At 45.6% G+C, this 24,429-nt stretch overlaps 3 protein-coding genes across 7 annotated transcripts; 2 read left to right on the forward strand and 1 right to left on the reverse strand.

The window, feature by feature from the left end:
- Positions 1–94: 94 nt before the first annotated feature.
- On the reverse strand, positions 95–14,786 carry zfyve28 (zinc finger, FYVE domain containing 28). Of its 3 annotated transcripts, none has more exons than XM_011617415.2 (14): positions 14,397–14,786; positions 7,688–7,828; positions 5,976–6,113; positions 5,617–5,819; positions 5,379–5,468; positions 5,170–5,259; positions 4,977–5,078; positions 3,387–4,886; positions 3,072–3,167; positions 2,570–2,733; positions 2,373–2,489; positions 2,109–2,210; positions 1,885–1,988; positions 95–1,798 (listed from the first exon to the last, which is right to left on the reverse strand). In XM_011617415.2, exons 1-14 carry the CDS (start codon positions 14,430–14,432, stop codon positions 1,667–1,669), a joined length of 3,015 nt encoding a protein of 1,004 aa, XP_011615717.2. In that variant the 5' UTR covers positions 14,433–14,786; the 3' UTR covers positions 95–1,666. The 3 variants fall into 3 exon arrangements, with proteins under 3 accessions (XP_011615717.2, XP_011615711.2, XP_011615722.2); XM_011617409.2 differs by having other exon boundaries at positions 2,109–2,213; positions 14,397–14,785; XM_011617420.2 differs by lacking the exon at positions 3,072–3,167 and having other exon boundaries at positions 2,109–2,213; positions 14,397–14,785.
- Positions 14,787–15,448: 662 nt separating this feature from the next.
- On the forward strand, positions 15,449–19,791 carry cfap99 (cilia and flagella associated protein 99). Of its 3 annotated transcripts, none has more exons than XM_029832627.1 (15): positions 15,449–15,538; positions 15,735–15,951; positions 16,013–16,157; positions 16,253–16,347; positions 16,469–16,575; positions 16,662–16,836; positions 16,915–16,995; positions 17,215–17,283; positions 17,453–17,539; positions 17,976–18,064; positions 18,148–18,352; positions 18,492–18,633; positions 18,716–19,061; positions 19,142–19,325; positions 19,403–19,791. In XM_029832627.1, the coding sequence occupies exons 2-15, from the start codon at positions 15,760–15,762 to the stop codon at positions 19,493–19,495; spliced, it is 2,010 nt and encodes a 669-aa protein (XP_029688487.1). In that variant the 5' UTR covers positions 15,449–15,538; positions 15,735–15,759; the 3' UTR covers positions 19,496–19,791. The 3 variants fall into 3 exon arrangements, with proteins under 3 accessions (XP_029688487.1, XP_029688488.1, XP_029688489.1); XM_029832628.1 differs by having other exon boundaries at positions 16,224–16,347; positions 19,403–19,788; XM_029832629.1 differs by having other exon boundaries at positions 16,013–16,347; positions 16,445–16,575; positions 19,403–19,788.
- Positions 19,792–20,119: 328 nt separating this feature from the next.
- LOC105418291 (proprotein convertase subtilisin/kexin type 5) lies at positions 20,120–23,867 on the forward strand. The gene is made up of 9 exons (XM_011617404.2): positions 20,120–20,313; positions 21,237–21,410; positions 21,517–21,655; positions 21,736–21,824; positions 21,922–21,985; positions 22,249–22,337; positions 22,417–22,529; positions 22,622–22,778; positions 23,298–23,867. Exons 1-9 carry the CDS (start codon positions 20,244–20,246, stop codon positions 23,453–23,455), a joined length of 1,053 nt encoding a protein of 350 aa, XP_011615706.1. The 5' UTR covers positions 20,120–20,243; the 3' UTR covers positions 23,456–23,867.
- The last annotated feature ends 562 nt before the right edge of the window (positions 23,868–24,429 follow it).

Consider the following 24,429-nt stretch of genomic DNA (forward strand, 5'->3'; position numbering starts at 1 on the left):
GCAGACAATGTAAATATTCAGCCAGAAATAATTCAAACGGCACCAATCTTACAGCATTTTCGGCAGCAACAATTTCAGTGAGGAGGTGACACTATAACAGGGAAAAAAAGTAATTTATTTCAATATACATAGCATTTAAAACTATATAACATTGTTTAAATATTTCCCACAGCTCTTGCCATGTAAATATTCTTAATCTTTACAAAATAAGACAATAGAGTATCCTGCCCCTTTATTTACTGCATGACTCCTTTGTACATATATTAGCTTCATGCACCTTTTTCTTTATAAAAGAAAATATATATTCATGTTTGTGATCCTTGATGGAAACTCTCGTGTAGTCTGACGGAGGAATTTGACTATGTGATGCCTGAGCAGCTGCTGGAAGTCAGAGAAGAATGAGCGTGGCCCATCCACACCGTACAGATGAACTAATAAATATTAGCCATTGAAGGTTCTTTGTATGCTGCTGTTGCAATAAAAGCTGATTCAAGCTCACAAAGGTCACCTGGAAACAAAAACAGCAGTCCATCGATGTACCACTAGACTCAAGGACCAAACCTTAATTTCTGTTATATATTCAGAAATAACCTGTACATACAATCAAATTAACAAGAGGTGTCTTTAACCTGTGCAGGGCCATTGCAGATACTGTAGTAGCCTTGCATATTGCACGATATCATGAGGAAGGTAAATCATAGGACCAACATGAGCCTGTCTTTTGTGTAACGGCCCCTGTGAAGAGTTCTGGTTGAGAATAGACTGTCTGCATCGTGCAGATGAGGGCGCTCTCCACTGGAGGGCGCTCAAAACACAGCCAGCGATAAAATGAGAATCCCTTTTATCCATTTTTCAACACAGCACAGTCTTAAAGGAAAGCTAAACATGCTTTGGTTCCAGTAGTAAAAAAAAAAGCAGCTCATTGCCTTTAAAAGGTGAAAAGAACCCTGGAATGTAGACATCTTTAATGAAGCCTTTAACAATGGCACATTCACAGCCATGAGAAGCATGGATGCTCACCAAAAACAGGTTTCATTTTAGTTTTGCTCTGCATGAGCTGGTAGCCTGATGGAGACTGCTTTTACAGTGCCCATAAAAATAGCCTCTGCTTACTGAAGACATTGTAGTGTAGCTTTTTTTTTTCTTTCTAGAATTATCCTTATTTACATGGTTATCATGACTTACATTCTTTTGAGTAATCCGAGTCCCGTGGGAGCTCTGGCACAAATAAAGGAAGCTCGCAAAAGCATAGGAAAATAGTTCAAAAATCCTTTCATTTACAGGTAAATAAATAATCATTGTTGCCCATTCTGTGTTTATGCTGCAAGCTGCTACAGAAAATTTCTATTATTGCCCGTTTGTTCCTTCTTCCTGTTATCCGCTTCAGTCAGACACACAGTGTTTGAACCAGGGTTGCCTGGATGTTACAATCAAACACTCTGGTTCTCAGTGATCCAATACTCTTTCCACAGAAAAGGAAACAGGTCCAGTCATCACTCATGGCTGAACCTCTTCCCTCTTCCCTTTTGCAATGGCCTTACATGGAAGTCTTGCTTAGCTGGTGCGATGACGGCTGTTATTTCACCATTAGCGGAGCGGTGCAGCGGTTGCATCGTACACAGTCCCGGAGCTGTCCAGTGCATGGGCCGCGTGCTTCTCTTTGTGGTCAGATGCCGGCCTTGTCGGTGTAGAAGGGCGTGACGTGGAACATGTAGCAGTGCGTGCAAACTCTGACGGGTTTCATCTGACCGTATCTGGGCAAAGGAGCTGAATGAGAGGAGCAGCGAGAGCAAAAGATCTGAAACGACAAAGTACGCACATTATCCGCTCCCATATATACCATATATACTATAAATATGGGCTTGATTCTAAAGTCAAACGCACCTTCCCACAGCTTCTGCAGTGGTGCTTCCTGCGTATGACAGTGAAAGGAGCTTTGCAGGCGATGCAGGAGTTGCAGGCTTCATCGGGCACCCAATCTGGAGGATCTACAGAGCCAACAACAGTTAACACCACCAGGACCTGTCATCAGACACCATTCTGTCTGCTCCAAGGAAAGCCTGTCACTCTAACGCTACTCTGGGAGGGTTGGGTGAGAGTAGTCTGACCTTCGAACTGCCCCTCCCGGGCCTTGGCTGCCACCTCTGATGAAGAAATGGCCTCCTGACAGAGGAGGCAGTCCTCCAGCACCGCGCTGCGCAGGACAGGACCTGCTGAACACCAGGGGAACGCCATGAAAGACAGCGTTACGGTAACGGCAGCAGTGGCAATACAAGCTGCTGCTTTTATGGCCATCAAATTTCAAGTGGTCAGCATTTGGGCCCAGTTCCTCCTCCAGAACCCTGGCAGTCTGGATGCTGATGCGTTCTTACCTTTCTTTTGCTTGTCATTATCCGCCTGCTCAATCTTGGTTGCCATGACTTCGAACAGAGTCTTGAGGATGCTACGAAGGTCACTGGCGTAGTTGGTCTGGAGCTGATCGGCAACACCTGCAACGACCCGGAACACCTCGTGGCTGTTACAACGTGACGAAGGGGGAGGGATTATGACCTGGATGGGAAGGTCAGACCTGATATGCACACAAAGAGGCGGTGGATGAGGTCACTGCTGCTGTGGAAGCGTGAACGAATCTTGTTCCTGGCAGCCATCTTGGCGTTCTGCAGGGCTAGCTGGATCTCCTGATGGTCCAGGTCTTCTGATGATTCTGAGCTGGGGGTCAAACTGCTGACAGGACTAGAGGGAGCAAAGCACAAAAAGTGTGCAACGTTCACCACTCCATTGCAGATTTACCTTCTGATATCTCGATTGAACTGATACAAAAATGGAGGATAAAAAAAACAGGCAAATACACTCTATACACTCTCAAATACACACAAATACATATTTCCACATCTACAACCATTAAATATTGCCAATAAATCTAAATGTACAGTACATTAACATTGCACTTATAGTCTCATGGCTCTTAAATTCATCTCAAAAACACTGCAAGAGAAGAAGCAATCTCAACAGACAGTAAATAAACACCGAAAAAGAAAGAATGACAATACCCTGCCGTGATCGATTGTTACCTTGGGGTGTATGCACTGCTTGACAGACTACATGTGGTGACCGACACACTCTCACAGTCACTACCTGACAGTGAGCTGAGGGGAGAACTCTGAAAACTAGACACAACCACAGACTGCAATCGTTAGAGACGGGCAAAGAAAAAGGGAAGCCAGAAGAAACAAAATACACATGGAAAGAAAAATGCAAAACAAGTTTCAGCAGACTAATTCAAAATACGATAACATATATGATATAAGAGAGGATGTACCGCATCAGCAAATACGCCCCCCCCTTCCCCCCCAAAAAAATTATGTTTGAAATGGTTTTAAACTCACCTCCTCCTGTTGTCCTTCAGCTCTCTTGCTCCTGATTTGTCACTCTCCTTGTTCTGCTGATGACCCTCACTGGCCTGCTGCCTCTTTTCAGGCCCGTGCTGGTGGTTGCACGGGGACAGCCCCCCCTCTATGCTGGAGCCACCATCCAGAGTATGATGCCCCCACCCTGGAGCCACCACCAGGCACTTCTCACAGAAATGGAAGCTTGACTCCTCTTCCAGGTCCTCTGTCGAGCAGCGGGAAGAGGGAGGAGTCAACTGGGAAAGGTCGCCCTTACCATGAGGCTCGTGACCTCGTGGAGGCTGCCAACAAGCAGAAGCCTGGATGACACTGCTTGGCACTGCGGTTTTACACGATCGGTCTAATCCCAGGGCGATGCCTAAACCGGGTCCCGTTGGCTCCGCGTTGACGGCGTCCTCGTGACCGTCGTCGCAGCTTCCGCAGCAGACGCAGGAGTTGAGCAGGCACTGCGTGGCCACCAGGGGGCCGCAGGGCTCGATCTCAGAGTGAGACCTCAGCTTGTCCACGGCCCGCTCGGTCAAGCTGGGCGAATGGGGGTTGAAAATCACCGTGGCTGACAGTTTCATCCCCCCCATGCGGTGGGCGATGACCTCAGCGGTTTCAGACACCGTCCCCTCCAGGCCCGTTTCCCATCCATTGGTGTAGGACAGAGGTTCTGTGCCTGGGGCAGACGTGCTAGGGTGGTATTTCGCATTAGAAACGTGCGCGTTCTGGCTGTGAGGCTGAGGGCATGGCTGCTCCGACTGTGGCTCAGGGTACCAACCGTTCCTGGTAGAGTCTGGCCACAGCACGGGTTTTTCCTGCGTGGGATGAGCAGGATTTAGTGCTTTGGACGGATAGGCGACCACGCTGCTGGCCTCTCTTGAGGCCTCTCTCTCTCCTGCTGCATCCACATCATCCATAAGAAAGACTCTATCCTCTTCCTCGAGGCAGATCTCTGTCCGTCCCCGGCCCACCACGGGCCTGCGGGGAGAGGCGTCGGTGCTGGAAGCCCCACTGGATCCTGCTATTTCTCTTCTGTGTGGATGGCGTGCTGGGGACTGAAGCTGACTAGGCGGCGACAGCAGGTTGGACATCTCATCTCCCACACGGTACACCATCATGTTGAGCTGCTCCAATTCTTCTTCGTCATACTGCATGGAACAAGCCAACTCGGCCTCCTCTGCCTCCTCACACACCAGGCCCTGCTCCGGCTCCTCCTCCCCCCTCCTGTTTTCCACATCTTCCCATCCCATCTCCACCTCTGCAGGCTGCTTCTCCTCACTGGGACAGACAAACACGGCCAGATGCTCCTGCTCTGCCTCCTGTTCTATGTTGGAGATGACATGAGTGGGGCTGCAGGATGAGGGATTCTCTTGGACTGGAGCAGTTGAATTGGTGGCCAGTCCCTGGTCTGTGGAAAACTCCCCATCCTGAGAGATACACAGGTTCCTCTCCAGAGTTATTAACTCCTCCTCAGTCAGGGTCTGCAGCAAATCTCTGTCAAACATTTGAGAACATGACAACAGAGAATTAAACAACCTGGACAGAGATGACACAATGCTCCTACTCCACATTCAGAAATTCTACCTGATTTTTTTCAGTAAAGTGCGAAATGGTCGGAAGAGTTCAGACATGTCCTCTGATTTTTGTTCAAGGTTGAGAGGTCCTTCCGGGTACACAACCAGCCCACTGAAAAGGGGTTTAAAATTCTGTGAGATGGCAGGTGGGACAAAAACGCAACTACGAAGACAGAAGGACGGAGTCAACGAGTCCCACTCACCAAACGATGGCTAATCTGGGTATTGTAAACATAAGGCCGGGTTCGTAGTCATCTATCATGTCCTGTGTGAGGTAGCCCAGCTTCAGGGCCCTGAGAGGGAAGAACAAGGGAACCAACCGAAACACTTTCATGTGACGCTTAGATTCCAGTTCAAGCCAGCAGAACTCCAAAAGTTGGAACTGTTTAAAAAAATGTGTTTCTTAACTCACCTCTCCACAGTCTCACAGAAAAGTACAATCACCTCCTGCTGTACATAGTATTCTCTGGGAGACTTTACAGGCACCATGGCTGACACATAACTGGCAACAGAAGAGAAGCAAGGCAAGGACATTCGCAACAGTTTCAGAAGAATGAAAAAAAGAGATCCTGGCAAGCTCAACCAAACAAATCCTTGAATGTGGACTGTGTTGATAGAGCTGCCAAAAGCGTCTGCCCCCCCCCACTTACCTGAGTTCAAACTCGGCAAAAAGGCTGTCAAAATGTCGCAGTGCATCCCTCATACGATCTGTGTATAAGTTGAGGTCTCTAAGGGCCTGGTCTCTGGTGATGTTCCGCACCTCCTCCAGGCTTCGTGTTAGGTCCTTAGCCAGGGGCCTCATGGCTATACTCTCAATCTCTCTGTTCATGATGATGGAGCCTGCAGCCAAACACTACACAGGAAGATTCGTGTGGTAAACGATCTTGAAAAGAATCTTAAACTCAAAAAATTGGACTGAAGCACGGAGCCAAATAATTAAGAATTATTTTAAAACGTTGGGTTTGTGCGAGGTTCTCTTGCATGCTGATGTTTGAGGGTGATACACTACCTCAGCCCCGAACCACAGCTGCCCGGCCAAGTTGTCATGACGAATCTCTTCGGGGAATTTGACAGAGAAATCCCTGTTGGCCCGGTCGTTGGGGATACATTCATCCATGATTTGAGTGATAATGTTTAAGACATTGTCCTGTGGAGTGACGAAAGACAAAATAGTGTCAGCGAGTCTCTTCCTGAAGAGAATTCCCTTCTTTGATTATTCATTCCTGGTCCATAGTTCTCTTTTACCAAGAAGGAAGTTGCACCTTTAAAAAAAAACAACTGATGAGGAAGTAAAACGAAAACAATTTCAGTACCATGAAAATGTTACAGCCTTCACTACCTTAATTAAAAACACTGAACTATATAATAATAATGGGTGAAAACGGCATGCCACACACAGCAAGAGCTAATCAAGAGCGTGTGTGCTGCTGGCGTGTACAACAAGCATAACAATGACTTGAAATTAGCCTTTCATTGCTGCAGCTGCACCGTGCACTGTAATCTTGTCAGTCACAGCACAGTCTCTCACCCCAAAGACAGAGGGATTCAAAAGCTCTGCCAGCAGGGGGCGCTAATTTGCCATCTCGTCATTAAAAGGAAGAAAATACGACCTATGAAAGTCACATGACCTGACACCATGGTGATCAGGAAAACAAAGCAAACTTGTTTAGCATTCCTTTTACAGCGCTAAACTGTTTCATGGTGTTTTCCAGCCTTATAATCCTACTCCAGAGAGCTGTAAACAAGGGCCCATATTAGCAGTCACCCAAGAGAAACTTTATATTTCACTTGCACTTTTATCTTTTCTTAGACCCTTGGACCCAGGGGATAGTTTTTCCACTTAATTTATTCTGCTTAGCCCTGAGGTGGTCTGATGCTAAAGACATTTCTCTCTGCAGGTACACACGCTGACTTCAGAGCGTCTGTACTTGCTAGATAACAAAATGTGTAAAACTTGATCACAAAAAATGCTAATGGGGAATATCAATAGTTAAAAAACATAAACAATGTGGTAGAAAGTGGGGCAGATCAGCAGAGAAAGGGAAAAATGACAGACAGACAACAGTCGGGGATCAGCTGATGACCTTATTAATCGGTGCTCCCAGTGTGAGGAGGCAGCTGTGAAAGTGACGGTGGGGGCAAAAGCACATTGAGCTAAACGGCATCATATTCCTCCCCACCTCCGGCTCTCTCAGCAGGGTGAAGCAGGGTGCAGCCATCATTTATACACACTCACACCTGCAGCGCTCCTCTCGTTTCCACCAACAGAACCTTTCCCAACATTAATCACAACTCCCCTCCCCAGTAAAGGTGCTGTTACTGTCAGTTCAAACCAAAACACACAGAAAAGCCTCACAAGGCAGGAAGCTACAATAAAGGACCAAACCAAACCCAACTGGGTCTCTATATACGAGAGATTGGGAGAAAATTATGCTTTTTTTGGCTCCACCTCAAATTTAAAAACTAGGAAACTTAGACGGATAGAAATGGAGTCGCCAACCTTAAATATCAAGATGTACAGAAAAGGTCTGGATTTTTCCCTCAGTCCCTTCAGCTAAGAGCACATTAGAAAGTGATCTTTTAATGGACAGTACAGCAGGAAGGGGGGGGCAACCTGACTCCATTCAAAGACTATTTTCATCCATTATTAATAATAAATGAATGAAACATCGACGGTGATCCAACTGAACCAAACTGTAATTCCAGTGAAAGGAAACTGACCTGACAGGAGCGGAACTGGTTGACCAGCAGCGTGCATCTCTGAGGGTCCTTCCTGCCGTCGAGGCTGTCCAGCTCAGTGGCCACCTGATTCAGCTCTTCGTCGGCGTAGTAGAACTGAGCCAGGAGCTGAGGGTCTGTCCTCTGCGCAGACACAAAGACACACAGCAAACTGGACAGTTAACATATATAACAGGGACAGCAGAAACGTCTCTCCAGCACTACAGAATCTCCTCAAAACCTCCATCCTTAGGTGATTTATTCATCAATTCCATCTGCAGAATGTAATAAGTGAACTGATCGATACAGAGTGGACAAAGCGCAACATAACTATGCCGTGTTTTAACAATGGGTCCAATTAGTTAGAGGAGCAGGAGCTGTGTTCCCTCATTAGCCCGGGCTCTGCTCACTATGCTGGTGGAATGCAGTTGGTGAACGGTTTAGCTTTGCACGAGCAGCAAAACACTCCCTGCAGCCTGCGGAAAACAGGCCGACTCATGACCATGTCAGCGTTCAGCCAGGAACACTGTGGAGGCCACCAGTCACGCCCCAGAACGCCAAAAATATGGGTATGCAACAACCAGAAGTATACAGGACATATCAGCTCAACAAACACAACCACTTTACATATCCTTGTGAGGCCCCCGGTTGACCAAAGGGTTGGCGTTCACACCTGCATGGACGTGCATCCCAGCAGGGACGCAGCGGGAGTGCAGGAGTCTGCAAGGACAGCATGACTGTGCAGATCGGGGGGAGGCGGAGCCAGACGGGATCGTCCTCCAGCCGTGCATCGACTGTCTGCGAGATGTTTTCCTAAAACCCGAACCGAATGCCGGTATTTACCGAAACCTCTCCCAGGATGTTTTCCCTTAGGTTTGCAGCGTTTCCTGTTGCGTGATGCTCCTCCCGTGCGTCCTCACATCTCTCTCGGAATAAATATGATACTCACTCTCTCTCTCTCTCATCAATAATGAAACAAACAGCGAGGAGAAAACAGATAGAACCTGCAGCACGTCTGCTTGTCACATCACTGTTCTGAGGGGGAAAATCTATTGTTCTGAGGGAGGAAACTGGAAGCAACCTTCAACACTTGGACAAAATTCTGTTCGGTGATAAATTAACCACATTGTCTGTCATTCCTGATGCACTTTTCAGGTCTTTGAATGCATTTTTATGAATGAAACTGCTGGAAAGGTTGGAAACGCAGTGCAGGACCAGAGAAGACCGCAGCTTTTGCTTCAATAGCAGATAACTGGAGATAGTCTTTATGTCACCAATCAAGGTTGACCTGGACTTTAGACACATGCGCGGTTGAGACTGAGGCCGATTCAGACGTCATGAGGACCAAACGGGAAGCCCCTTTGTTCTAATGCAGCAACAACTCAGCACAGAGAACATTATACAGGCTCAGATTTGAGACCCACGCCGTATGTGCAGCCTTTTCTCGCGACATTCTTCAGACCAGAGGGAGCATTCCTGCCGCACAGAAAAGTCCCACACATGCAGAATTTACTTCAGAAGGGAAGCAGCACTGGAGCTGCCTGGACTACAGCTTCAGCCTTCAGCTTAGATAAAATATTAACTGTGAGAAGACACAAACAGGTCGTTATTTCATTACTGAGACGGTAGCAGGAGCGGGCTGGAATTAGTTCAGACGTCAGCGCAGCTATGAAGCAAATTAAGGCTTCTACTGCAGAGTTAAAGCAAACTATATCATTAAATGATAATATTTACCACTTTGGCCACTGCTATAACAGACAGTTAAATGAGCTGGTGACAGCACCTGGCAACTACAGAACAGATTATGCGTGGTTCTAAAATAATACGCCGAGCGTGCGGACATCTGTGAATCTGTGAGTTGTGTCATGGATGCCAGTGACATCTCTGGCCTGCATCGGTGAGGAGATGATTCAGAGGCATCAGTTCTTGTCCCCTGTGGTACGCCACTCTCCTGTTGTACTGCTGCTGCCCCGCTTGTCCTTTGGGATGACTCAAACCCAGCGCAACCACAAACCCGTCATTACACAGGCAGAGTAACAATTCCGCCGAGGTGGCCCCCCCTCCCAGGACTTTAGGATGACTCGGTAAAGCTTCTCTCTGTGTTGAGCGGTGAATGAACATCACCAGGTGGCGACTCTTTATGAATCACGCTGCTGGTGTCCAGAGCACCACACCTTGGTCTGGTTTAAGCTGCCAATTTCGCAAAGGACGAGGAAATTCAGACGAATTCTTCCTGAATTGTCACAGCAGTGAGCAAAAGAGCCAATGGCGTCCTTTAATCAGGGTCTGACGACGAGTATTTCCACACCAAACGGCTAAAGTTGTATCTACGGCAGAATGTCGACTTAACTCCGCTCAATGCCGTCAGAGTGGTCGGCCCATCTGGACGGATGGCGTAATCTGCCTCCTCTGACACGACTGCGCTAATCTAGCATTCAGATGAACCTATAACCTGTGCATGAGGCTGACGCATGACGGAGGTGACAAGAGGGGAGGCGGGAGATTAAAGAGGCCAAGGACACAACAGACAGGTCTCCACCACATGAAGCACAACCCCATTTATTTCCTTTTCCTGTTCTGTGCACAGTCGTGGCTAACAGCCCACACGGCGCAGCTGTCCTCAATCATCCATACTGTGCAGAGCAGGGTCCATTCAAACACCAAGTTTAGCTGCTCTCTGTCACAATGACAAACACCAAGCTCAATATTATTGTGCAAGTGAGGCTGTACCGGTATATGAAAGATACAGTATTAGTCATATCATTGTATGAATAACACGTATGTGCTAGATTTAAGATCAATGTTTGTTTCATCTCCCAGATCTTTGGTCCATCGCTCCCATTACTAACATGTCACCTTTTGTGGATTACTTTTAAGAAAATGTAAACACATTTAGTTTGAAGTCTCTTTTAAATGAAGCCATCCTCTAATGACTCTACTTTTATCACATGGTTTGTTTGCATTAAAAACTAGAGGATGGGGAAGAAGTATGCATGTATTAAATTCTGTTTCAATTAAGAAATTCCGTTTGAACACAAGGCAGAATATCAATGTTGGAAAGAAAAATGAAATAACCCTGGTTGCATCCAGTAAGAGGAATCACTTGAGCTGCTGAAGAGCGGCATCCTCTCATCTAATCTGCTGCCAAGAGTAAATAAGGCCCAAATATAATCCCAGAAACACAGGCCTAGTGTTCTCCTCCTCCTCTCCTTTGCATTACCCCCGATGAGATGTGTCTGTCTCCCCTAATAAACTTCAGCCATGGACAGAAGGCCCCTTACATGCGTGAACACTACTTTACTGTAAATTATCTTGTTACCGTATTCAAACGAGAAACAAGGTCCATAAATCGACTGTGACCTCCGCGCTCCAACAGTTTTCTGTGCTTTAATTTTGTCTCTTACCAACACACCTATTTCCCAACCCCGCAATGCATTTCCAGAGGCCGTCCATCACCCAGCGGCCGGCCCGTCTTCATCAGCACTTGGGTCAGCTCTGTAAATCCCAGCAGCTGACACCAAATCAATTACTGCGGGGCCGGTGGGTAAGCAGAACGGGACACCCACTAAACGCTCCACAAATGGGGCGAAAACACAAAGCTGGCCGCTGCGGCGCAGTTTATTGTTCTGCAGGAAGTCCAGAGCAATAATCCAGAGCTCTGACGAATGTATTTTTCTTTAGAGAGATGAGAAAGTAGAAGCATGAGGCTCTGATCCCGAACAGAAGTGTTCTGAGGCGTGTGAATAAGTGAAGAGAAATTAGGTCCTGAGATTTAAGGGAAAGAAATATGGCGGCTCATTAAATAATTGGGTTACGAGTGCTGCGAAGAGCGTTAAAATTGTGTTTACAGTTCTGCCAGTTCCACTAGAAACCTCACACACGTCAGTGTAGACACAGAAGTGCAGCGCTGAGGGGAAAACAATGTTTCTATTTTGCTCAAACTCAGTCTGGTGCACCATCAACACACTTAAGTCTGACCTCTCGGGCAGAGCAGCTCTAAAGTTTAAACCATCGCTTAACAGTGCACAAATGCACAAATATTCTCCAGGCAAGACAGAAAAAGAGAGTCCAAGTTGTTGCATTTTTCTGAGGTTGTGTGTGATTAAAGCCATCAGAATAACACAGGGAGACGGCCTCACCGCTCCAGTCTCATCTATTGGGCGCGATGATGAGGACGACGAGCTGCCATCTTGACAAACTGTCCCGTGGGTAGAGGTGGGGGCATGAAAGGCAAATTAGTCGCATCCTGTAGATGGAGGTGAAAGCCCGTTTGACAGATGAGGCGACGTGGCGCTGAAGGTCAGCTCCTGAATGCTTGATAGAATAACAAACCAGAGACTAACAGAGGGAGCGCGGGGTATACCCTCCTGACATCTCTCTTGGTCCCTGGCACCTTCAGCCACTCTCCAAGTTTGATGAGGGGGGGGGGGGGGGGGGGGGGGGGTGAGGTGACTGGCATTCAGGCAGATGACACCATGACCCACTCACACCCCGAAGACACGGGTGCAGGGACGCAACCGGAGGGACTCAAGCGACTGGACGAGTGCATAAAGGTGACTGAAACTTGCCTGAAAACCTGTGATCGGTGATGCGCTTCAGACCCGTCAGACGTTCCTGACTGGACTGGAGCACATCATCCCCATCGTCCGATGTGGTTTTAATCGAGGCGTGTGAATCTTCGCCGCTGCGGGTCGACCGCTACCATCAAAAACTTAATAAGAACGGGACGAAGGAAACCAGCAACGACCCCTTTAACAGTTGCGGATAAAGAGATTACGCAGAAGAGAATCCAAAGAGCGGCACTGGAAATACCAAAAACTCTATTCTAGTAGTGGGAACGTACTAAAATAAGACTTCTGCTAACTCCAGGGGAATGCAGTTGATAAATAAATAAGAGCAGACTATCTGGCACGTAACTACGAAGGTCTGGCTCCGACGGTTTTTCAGATTTTAGTCACCACAGAAACATTTTACCTGTTTTCTAAAAGAGCAACGACTTATACGTGCAGCGTTTTTCCATAAATGCCGCCCTTTTATGCCAACAGGCATAATGACACGGGCTTTTAGCGCTCTCTCTTCGCGTTCTTTAAAGCAGAAGTGATCATTTAAAAGCCACAGCAAAGTGTGTATCATTCCCCTAATTCCCACCGTGGCTGTGAATTGACAGAAAAGAAGCTGATGCATTATCTCGGCACTTTAACGTCCGGGGTCTGTCATGAACACGATGATACACTTATCTGGGAAAGCGCGGCGTCAGCAAACGTGGTCAAACGGAGGTGGAATGACGCAGGTGAGCGCGTGGGCTTCAGAGCAGGTGGGTCCCTGACATAGCTGAGGCCGAACCACAATCGCTGTTACAGATATGATGCTCACGGAAATAAGGCCGACATGTAAAAAGTAAAATTCACCCAGGAAACATAAACGGCACGAAAAGAGCACATCTCACCACAGCCACCAACTTGCTCAAAAAGGTTGCCTGCAGTCCGAGGTCGGCGTTTTATCTGCAGCTTTTACACTGAAGAAACCCGACAAATTTAGACTAAAATGTCTGAGTGTCACCTGGGCTTACCTTCAGCCTCCTGATTTCTCATTAGGAAGAATAATGTGCATCCTTGCATCCCAGTTTCAATCGAATATTACCTCCATTTTCTCTATTAATATTTAACTTACAATAAGTGGATACTGGCAATCGTAACAAGTTTATGAGCCCTTAACTGCTGTAAACCCAACAATATCCCAACATCTAAGAGTTTGAATTACCCAGACGTTGACCACTAAAGAACAAGTTTGCATCACTTATACGCCATTTGCCAATTACGCCAAAGAATAAAAACTCATTTTCTAAACAAATTGAATCACATCCTGCAGAGAGCAAATATGAAACTTTTCCAGTGAAAATGTGGGCGAGGGTGCTTTGTTTATTGTGATGATGGTCTTATGGATATCAAATAACAGAAATCAAACCCAGTCCAAGTCATTAAAACCATGATTGTATATCAAAACAACGACAAATGTGGGTTGGTTTAGTAATTTTACCGGTTATAGGTGTAAATGTGGAGGATTTTAGGTCAATGCTGCCTTCTCAGTACAGGTTTAGTTGTCTTCCTTTGTCTTTGGAGCTCCAGTGTTGGGGATGTTTGTCAAATATGGGTTGTTATTCATCAACACGGGGTGTAGTCAGTCATTTGTCTACTTCTTTACAACAATATACAGTCCAGGAAATTGTTAAATTACTCCAGAAAATAACCACTGCTATTGATTAACTAGGTATCTGAAAACAACACACATTTTTATAGTAAATACTAATCAAAACATTTTTCTCTATACAACTGTATGTCATGTGCTCACGTTTTGGGGGTTTAAAAGAGTCATATTGTTAAAAAATAAATAAATAAACCATCCATTAGGATTTACTACTTAAATATGTTACTTTAAATTAAAAAGGAAAATGTTACATGTGGCCGGAACAATACCCAAAGCTTGGTAAAAAATGACAATCCGGATGAGTGAGTTTAATAATGTGTAATAATCCTAAACGATCAGCAGCAACAATAACAAAGGAAGAGGCGCTCTTGGAGCGGCGCTAGCAGATGTGTGACAGTGGATGAAATAATCAGGCTAATGAGCCAAATGTTGGGTTAGCCACCAGAAACCTGGGGATAAGGCACGGCTGGCGGCAGCACCGGCGGTGTCTGCACCCGTCAGAACTTACCTTGGGTTTGTACAGCCACTTTCGAAAGCGATTCATCGTTATCTGGCCACCTTCCTTTGTCACCAAGCCCTCCTCTCCTCTGCCGTACCTGAGGCTGGCACTCTCCGCGGCGGGCTTGCTAAGCTAGCTAGCGCTGCTCGGTTCCAGGACGAAAAATGTTCTTAACACTGTCTGTCTTTAGTGTGCCGGCGCGGTGCTAGAAGAATGTCGTCCGACACGAAGAGTTGCGTCCATCTTCGCAGAAACAAGAGGCTGGCCGCACGACTCCCCGACGTCCGATCGCTTCCCTGGTCCCAACGCTACAGGCGCACGGAGGAGCGACGGATCGGCTGTTTCCTGCCCGTCACTGGCCGCGGTCACGTTGACAACATCACCTCCCACTTTCCCAGGAAGTGTCGCCTTCAGGTGCTGCTCGTTATTGCCGCTTTCCTCGGGGTCTGCAGGCAAGCGTTCCAGAAATTTAGTGTTCAACTATAAAAGGACCAACATAAATTTACTAAACTTATGCTTCTTTTTTTTTTTAAATCACAAATGGGCTTTTAACCAAAAGGTTGCTTATACAATGTATTCAAAATAACACCAAATAAAAATAAAATACTGATAGTTTTGATTAAATTTTTAACCAATCTTTTCCTGGTAATTTAGAACGTAAACTACGTCTGACATTTTGGTCATGGTAGACAACAGACATCTTCTCCATGTGAGAGGATTTATAGGACTTTCTATGCGGGATACCGAATTTGATTCAGCTCCACAAAGTATCATCTCATTAGTTACAACATAATTGCGATATTTCACAAGGACTATTCCAGAGAAACCAAATTAGATAATCTGTGATGTAACATTACGCCCATTTATGCCTTAATGATTTTCCCGCTAACCACTCAAAACTTGAAAAGAAATTAGTCACCCTTCCGAGTAACTACTGCTGGTCAGTGATGAATAAAATGCGATTTGCGCATGATGGATATGTCATCTTCTTTGCAGTATATATTTCAGACCTATTTAACAATTCCAACCGCTCATGAATGTAACACATGTCTAGCACTGACGTCACTGTATGTCGCGTCATAATTATTGTTTTGCCAGCCAACAAAGCGCGAGGATGTCGCACTGGTTTAAAACTCCCAATACTGATTAAAGTAAGGCAAAGAAATTTCTACTGGTGGATTAAATATTGTTTTTTGTTTTGTTTTTTAAAAAATCAGCAATTAATGCGTCCGAAGCCGTCTGTTTACGCTGTCGTGTTGCTAGGCAACGACTTGACGCATCTGGTCTGTTGACAGAAACGGGAACTTATCTTTTTTTAATTTAATTTCTTTCTCGTATTAAATATAGAACGCGTGCCTGTGTCGGAACATGAATGACGTGTAAAGTGCAACGCTGCAGGATTTCCTCGAGAACCGTTTTTGCTCTGCAGCGATCTGCAAGTCAATATAAGATGGCACCAAGTTATGAATCCCTTGTCAAGGAGGCCATTGTGCTCATAGATCTTTTCAACGGCAGCGCACAGTGTTTGGATGCTTTCATTGAAGATGTTTCAAAGGATCTACAGGTAGTAATCCCAGCTCGGCTCGATCCTTTTCGGGGCTTTTGTTGATCTATTTCTGTTTCAGAAAATGGATGCGTCGCACAAGAACTTCATACTGGACGTTGTGTCCGGATGTGTGGAACATAAGAAGTTACTGGATCCAGTTATCAAAGTCTTCTACGCTCAGATTGCAAAGCACATATCTAGAAGAGATTGCAGCCAGTTTGTCAGTGAGTTTACAATTATTCACCTTCTAAACGTCTGATAATAATTGAACATTAAACAACCGTCCCAAGCGTTGCTGTGATGGTGTAATGTTTTCCAGTTATTTGTTACCTTCTCACCTTTGCACTGGATGACCTTGGACTCCGGAATTTCAGCAACATTGTTAAATCGTTGGATATTAAAAAGATGCAATTAGTAAGACACATGCATTTTTTTTCATAATGATCTACTATAAAGAATCTAACACATAATTAACTACGTTGTTGTTATAGAAATACAATGTTATTAATAGGACTGTGGCTGATTTGGGGTATAGTTCCTGGTTTTCTTCTTCACAAACCTGACAACAGCGATACAAGAAGAGTGGAGTATGATTTACGATGCTGCCTTTGTGGAAACACAATGGATTCTCCCTTTGCTAAGGTGAAATTAGTTCAGCTCCGATGGTGTCGCGGTGAAAATTGCTCCTCAGGCCCAAATTGAAATACGGATGTCTGTTGAACCTTTAGGTGGCGCCCTGAGATTGATCTTCTCATTGGCCAGCTGGCCGTCATGTCATCCGGGAATCAGATGAAGAAAGCTCCGGTGAAAACCACTGAGCCAAAAGAATTCTCTCTCACCAAACCAAAACCTGCAGCTGTACCGGTTCCTGAGCTCATTCCGCTGCAGGAAAAATGCAAACCGGTAGGTTGATGGGCTAAAAACGGTGTATTTACATCAAGAGGATCGATGCAGACCATTCAAAGGGGGATCGTTTTATAGGTGCCAGTTAGCACCTATCAGCCTCCAAAGGAGATGCAGAAGATAGAGGAGATTAAAAAAGAGAACCAGCAAAGAACAAAGGTACTTTTGTGTTGTATCACAGCAAAACAAATCACCGTATGGTTAAAGCACAAAAATAGATGTGAAATATGTTACATAAAAGCAAAAAAACACACTCAAAACACAAAAAGAGATGTTAAATGTGGACTCTTAAAAGCAACTGATACAAGCAGTTATATTTATTATGTCAGTGTAATCGCATTTCTGCGTTCCCCCTAAATTACACCCATTCTTTCACAGGAGCTGCTCATCGAGGCAAATATGAATCAATTCTCATGTGTAAAGCCACAAAAGTCCAAACACACAGAGGTAAGGATGAGTTTTGTTTGCATGGATTTTCACATTCACCTCATTGATTCCCGTATGAGTTGTCTTTTCTAAGTAGATGTTCTGTTCTGGTTAGTATGTCCTAACAGTACTGACATTTAGAGAAGTATTTCAGAACCAGGTCACCTTCCTGACACTCATTTTGTTGCAGGACATGATGACTCAGATTCAGACGGACCTTGACGCAAAACTCAAGTTCAACTCATTCCATGCATCTGGACTTCCTCCAAGCAATAAGGTGAAACTTGTCAGTGACTGATCCTTTTATTAAGAACAGGAATATACAGAGTACACCCCTCTGTTTTTTGTGGGCCCTGGTTTTACTTGCAGATGTCCACGGTTTCTGTTATTCCTCCTGCAGCCGTTCAATCACACTGTTGCCCATAAATGTGGAGGTTTAAAAAACACACGAAAAAAAAAACTGAATGGTGTGTCCACACATGCTTAATCTCCAATAACAAATCTAACAAAATCAAAGAATCTTTGACCTTTGAAAGATCAAAGGGGCTTTAATTGAAATTGTCACTGTTTTGCAATGTATTTGCATTGTTTGCCAACTACCCATAATGCTCAGCAACCATGGAAACAAAACCAAAACCCAACAAGGTGGGACACTGCAATCTCAATTTCTGTGGGATTGCTTCATTCAAAGCCTGTTTTTTTCTCCTTATTAGGCGATGGGAAAGCCCGTCAAGCTAAACAGCACGGCCATCCTGCGGCAGAAGACGTTGCATGACCGCAGGGCCGAGGAGGAGCTCCAACGGTGACGGGCATTTATTTATTTATTTATATAACCACACACGTGGTCAAACAAGCCGAGCTGAATGATCTGTATCTATGACGCAGAATGCAGAAATTAGTGGAAGGTGGGCATGAGCTGTCCCCTTACCTGCAATGGCAGAGGGACATGCGTGAGCAGGACCTCCAGGAGGAGCTGGCCATGATCGGCCGCAGACACCTGGAGGGACGCATAAGCCACGAAGAAGCGGCCGCCGCGCGCATGCACGTGGTGGAACGCAACCAGAAGACTGCTCAGTTGACAAAAGAAGAGGTTTGTCTTTAACTTGCATGAGCCAACTCGACAGTGTGGTTTAAAAATATAACCGCAATGCAACGAGGACCCCCACCCCCACCCCCGCTGTTCTGGAATGTATGTGTGTATGCACAGATGTGCTTTATCTGTCTTATAGACGGCTGAACTAATGAAGAAATACGCGGCGCAACGGCTGCAGGAGGAAAAAGGAATGAGGGAGTTGGTGCAACAAGTTGCAGACGGACACAAGAACTCAAAGTTAGCGAAAGAAAAACTCCACAAGTTCAAGCAAGACATCGGTAACCTGGCACACCCCCCCTTCCATATCCTGACATATGAGTGTCCGTCCCTTTCATCAAGGCCGTCTCTATAATTTGACAGTGAGAGAATTTTCCAAGCAAAACCAAGGGCTCCTTCGTCAGGCGCTGGAGGAGGCACAGGCAGACCTCCTCAAGAAATTTGAAATCATCCGGGAAGCCCGCACCCGCCCCCGCAATTTGCCCCCCTGCGACAGAGGAAACCATCTGGACGAGGCGCAGGTAAACCAGGAAACAGTTCGGTGGTCTCTCTCCCTCCAAAAGGAGCAGCAGCAGAAGGAGCAGCAGGAGCTGCTGGAGCGGGTTCGCTCTTTACGAAAGGAGAAGCAGCAGAAGGAGCAGCAGCTGCAGGACGCCATGGAAACCATCGAGCTCCACAGGAAAGTGAGCGCCAAAGCCGCCGCCATCAGGTTAGCCAATGTTGCCCGCGCTGGAGCAAAGACATGCGTGTGTCCTCTCGCCCTTTGTTGACTGTCTACACACAACACAGGAAAGAAGTAGAACAGAAACGCCAGCTGGCTATACGGCAGAGAGCCGCCGAGGATGAAACGAATCTGGCTCTGCGGAGAAAGTTGGAAGAGAACCGGAAAGAACGCGAAAGACTGAAGCAGAGTCAAACCGCGAAGGCCCAGGACACGAGCAAGCCTGCTGCTTTCAAGGTCACCACTGGACAAGTAGGAAATCTTAAGCAAAAGACGTCTGTCGGTAACTGTTGGCGTTCTTCCTGACTTCTCTCTGTCCTTTTTGCCAGAAACTTGTGAGCCAGAAATCCTGGGAGGAAATGGAGAAGAGGCTCGAGGGTTACATCGAGAGACTTGAAAAACGTCAATTGTTCAATCTTTGAATCGGCCAAGATGCGGAAAAGCCCTGTACAGATGTAGTGAGCTTATGTGCAGCCGTTCATTTACTGAGAATGGAAGGGATTGTGACAGATTAAAAGAAAAAAATATCTCTTTCAAAAAAAGTCCCCAGCTGATGTCAACAGGATCATAAATATTTTACATCTTTTGAAGAAAGTCTAAAAATGGAGGTATTGTTCATGCGCGTGTGATTCCAAACTGTTTCCATGTGATCCCTTAAAGTGGAACTGCCTGAAATAAAACAAATAAGGTTGTTTTTTGTGTTGCACCATAATGTAAAAGTTATGTAAAAGAGTGTAAAAGTTAAATGTGTAGAGCTCAGGACTGACATCAAGTCTGCCACAGAGGGGCTGCAGACGTACCCCAAAACCTCCTATTAATGCGTGTAATTTAATAGTTGTTTGGAATTGCATAGCAAAATTATAATAATAAATAAACTTTATCTTTGCAAGGCTGTTGCTGACATTTCAAGTCCTACTAAGAGTACTTGATTTCACATGGGCGACAGCGCCCCCTGTGGCCGTTCATGTTAAAGCAGGCTTGTCTAAAACCAGCTCGTTTATTCTGAGCTTTCTCCTCTAAAGCAGAATCACATGATGTGTATTTTGTCATATGATACTGATAAGTGGAGCGGTCCCAGAGCGAGTGGGAGTCTCTGGCGATTTTAAAAAACACGCTAGGTCGTCCACTTGACAGGGATGAGATGTTTTGATTTGATATTATTCAGCGCTCATGTTTGATAATAGCTGGAGGATGGACTGTCGGGGAATATTACCTGTGGTGTTCGCTGCTTGTTGCATCGGTGAGTTCAGACACCTCTGGGGAAATAAGGAGTGTAAAGTGCTTCTCTTCTCGCCTCTTCTCTATACAAAACTGGGGTATTTCTTAAAGTATGGGTAATTATTGAAGTGTGTACAAATGCGGTGGAAATCATATACTGTAAGTAAAGGCTTATTGACGTTTCTCATACGGCTTATTGACGAAGCCAAATTCAATTCTTTCTTTTTGTCATTCTAAAAGTTCGTCAACACAGAGTAAATTCACCAGGGGAACCTCGTGATGTTCGCTTTTGATAATTTAATTTCATGAGGAAGATGGCAGAAATCAAGTAAGCAGCAGTGGAGGCACATGGCCGATGTGATTACCGCCACAATATGGTCTCTGTTGTGCTGATAGGCTCGAGCATGTTGCAAAATAACGCTGGATTGCGCATGTGATTGGCTCGGTTAAGGTGTTTGACAGATGAATATATGTGTGTGTGTGTGTGTGTGTGTTTGTGGTTTGGTTTGGTGTCAGTATTTGCAAGGAATCAGCTAAAGTGTCTTCGAGTACAAAAACATGTGGCCCTGAGTGTGATTTTGTGGAAGTGGAGACAAAATCATCCCATCTGTGCCGTCCGGAGACGCAGCACTGTTCACTTTTCTCAACACTTGTATCTCTCTCATCTTGTGCCTGTCAACAAAAGCAAGATCTAGGATTAACCGCCCCCAAATCTACGACACAAATGCCAGTCACATGGGTGATTCTGCTTGTAATAAATCATTTTAAGGCAGTAACCGTTAAAGCTGATAGACAGAGGTGAAAGTGTTGCTGGGACCTGCCCACAGATGGAGTCCAGCCCCCTAAAACAGCCATTATTGTGTTTTCTTTGCGTTTTCTTGACGTCCTTTGTCACATCTCTTAGCAGAAATGAGACTTGAATCATCTGATGTTTTTTTTTTACAGGCATGTCACTGAGTCAGACCACACCAACGCCCGCTGTGACCAGCACCACTCCCTCTGTAAATGTGACCACTCTGACTGTGACTCCCATGATTCTCAGCAGCACAACCCCGGGCTGCACCGCATTCAACACTTCCACTTGTGAGTCCTGCGCTCCAGGGTTCCTGTACGACAACAGTAAGCCCAGCGGTCCCCTCGCCGCGTTCTTGCATTTTTGGATGGCGAGCTGCCGTGTCCTGCTGAGCTGGAAACGCCAAAGTTTATGGTCTTTATTTCCCTGCAGACACCCTCATGTGTTCATGCTGTCCTGTCCCTGGGCAGTGTCTATTTCCTGGAGCGTGCCTGCCGTGCACCAAAGGCTTTTATCAGCCCCTATCTGGACAACAACAGTGTTGGCCCTGCAACCGCGGCTACTACACAAAGTACACACACTGTGCACAGCTAGTTACTGGTGATAGTGGCGCCTGTTTTGTCTCCTTCACTGGAATAACTGTGCTTACAGTATCACTGGGAGTCCTTTATGCAACCCCTGCCCGGCTGGTTCCTTCAACAACAACACCGGAGCAGACAGTTGCACAAGTTGCTCACCAGGTGTGTTTGTGTAACGGCGATAACCAGAACCCTTCCGGTCCGCTTTACTCGCCTCATGTAAAGATCTGTTGAGGCATTTCTCGTCTGCTGCCCTCAGGTTTCCATTCCTCCCATCAGAGTTCCACCTCTTGTGCGCCGTGCGCGCTGGGAAGCTTCTGCAAGTAAGTTAGCCGCAGCCCGAAAGGCACAGTTTGTGACGAGGACTCGGGAATTAGCAGGGAATGTCCTCCGTCCGACATCACATGCTTTCATGGCGGTGCTTGCCAGCAGAGCGGCAGCCACGGATTCATCAGCAGGTCACATCGAATGCCATGAGGATTATACGTGTTCCGCTTGGTGCAGCTAATTTGATCGGACACTGCAGATAAAACCTGGTACTCTGAGAAAAATCCTTCTATCAAGCAGTGTCCCTCCTGTCCCACAGCTCTTCCGGTTGTGCTCAGTGCCAGACGTGTCCCGGAGGAGCGGAAGCTCTGCAAACTGCTGCTATAGACTGCACGCCGTGTCGGCCAGGTCAGCCTCGACGCGTCTAATTACAATAAATAGGGGTCACCGTCTGGCAACGGTGACGGTGATATCTGGCTTTGAACAGGTATGCACAAGCCCCCCCATCAGACTCTGTGTCAAATCTGCAGCAGCGGTTTCTTCCAGATCCACTGGGGCCAGGAAAACTGCAACGTGTGCCCGGAGAATCACTACTGCCCTGTGAGAGCCCTGCCCAACCAGACAAAAGGAATCTGTGTGTCTTAGGAAAAGGTCTTTCGTGTGTTTCGTAACAAGCGCTGTTGTCCCCCCAGAGTCCTGATGTAAGTCCCATTCAGTGTCCCGGTGATGCGTTCTGTCCAGAAGGCAGTCTGGCCCCCAGCTACTGCATGGAGACCTTCTTCCGTAAAGCAGGGGACACTTGTGAATTTGCTCCTGTCACTATTGCTCTTTTAGTGATTGGAGGTGGGGGTAAGTGATGGAATATATCTTTTTTTTAATTTTTATTCTTGCCCTGGTGTGAAAATGTTAACCATAACTTTGACTCCAGCGTGTGGAGCCGCAGCTTGCATTTGTTACGGTTCGTAGTTTATTTAAGACATTTATCTGTTTCCTAAGCGTAACAGTGCTTCAATTTTCCAGCCCTAAATAGACATGAGGGAAGAAGGGAGGAAGTATGTAGCGTATCATTAGATGAAGCCCAGAAAAAAAGCATTCTCCCGGCTTGATTTTGCCATGATGTTTTTGTTGCTTTTTTTTTTTTTAGACTGTTTAATAAAGCGTAAAGAAGCTTTTTTTTTTGCCCAGCACAATAAACTGAAATGCATCCAATTGTTATTGTAAATCTTAATTTGTTAATTTGCTGAATATTAGTTGTATGATCAACTGAAAGTGTGAATGTGGTGTTTGCCTTTATACCTTAAATAAATTGTATATAACAGCGACGGTTTGGCTGCAGATGCTCACAAAAGCTTTCCCCTCTCTTTTAAGTGGCCCTGCTCTTCATCATTTTAGTGGTGCTACGACGGCGGAGAGACACCGACAGCGAGCTGAGTGTAGCCCGAGCGCCACTGTTACACAAAGAGCGTCCACAGGGTCGATACTATGGCATCCCCTGTGACGCAGAGCCTGTATATGCTGGCTGGTAAAACTGGATATATGTTTTCAAAGACGGTTGAGCTAATGGGAGCGGCGTAAATGCGATTTGGAGAGCGTTTTGACAGTCCGCCGGTTTATCAGTGTAAACTGATCTAAGGTGGAAATCAAGGCTGTTGCTGCAGTGTAACTCTGTTGCAGGTGCTTCAGTTTAAGATGAACATAGTGAGAGGTGTGTTGACGGAACTATTAGGTATAAAATGCCTGTTTTTACAGCACTAAAGGATTTTATTTGCACTTGTGTGTCAGACTTGTGGTTACACATTATATCATGTTGCCTCCACAGTGGAGGCAGAGATGTGGAAATTGTGCTTGCTACTTTTTTCTTTAATACAATTGTTTGTCTTCTCAGTGTTTTCACACTGGCTTTTTTTTTTTTTTTTTAAACTTACTTGTATGTTATAATTTAAATAAAAAAAAAATCATTTTACTTGTTTTTGCCTTTTTTTTAAAAAAATGGCAGTTACTATGGTTTGAACATATTTTAATGTAAATCATTTCACCACAAACATATATCGATACTGTGAGATTAGCTGAACTAAAGAAAAAAGAGAAGTCACCATTACATGTCTGGGGTCAGTTTCCACAGATGTGATCAATTCTTTCCACATTGTGTAACACACTGTAACTAATGGCAACTAAATATGTTTGAGTGTGACAACCATGATCTTAAAGATATTTCTTCATGCCACATACCTTCAGTCTTCAGAATTTATAACCGAAGACGCTCTCCACAACGATTCCAGAAATCTGTTTGAGATAAGTTTTGTAATTAAAATTATTTAAGATCCAGATTTGTGAACTTCCCAGTTCACATTTAGGAGTTCTTGCACTATTATCGGTGCATGAATCCCTCTGTAAAGCAGGTGGAAATTAAAATAAAAATAAACTTGTAATGCAAAATATCCCATTATAATGAAGACGTCATGATATTTGGACATTCATTAAAATATTTAGAATGCACATG

The sequence above is a fragment of the Takifugu rubripes genome, chromosome 2, assembly GCF_901000725.2.
Source record: "Takifugu rubripes chromosome 2, fTakRub1.2, whole genome shotgun sequence".
Lineage (NCBI taxonomy): Eukaryota > Metazoa > Chordata > Actinopteri > Tetraodontiformes > Tetraodontidae > Takifugu > Takifugu rubripes.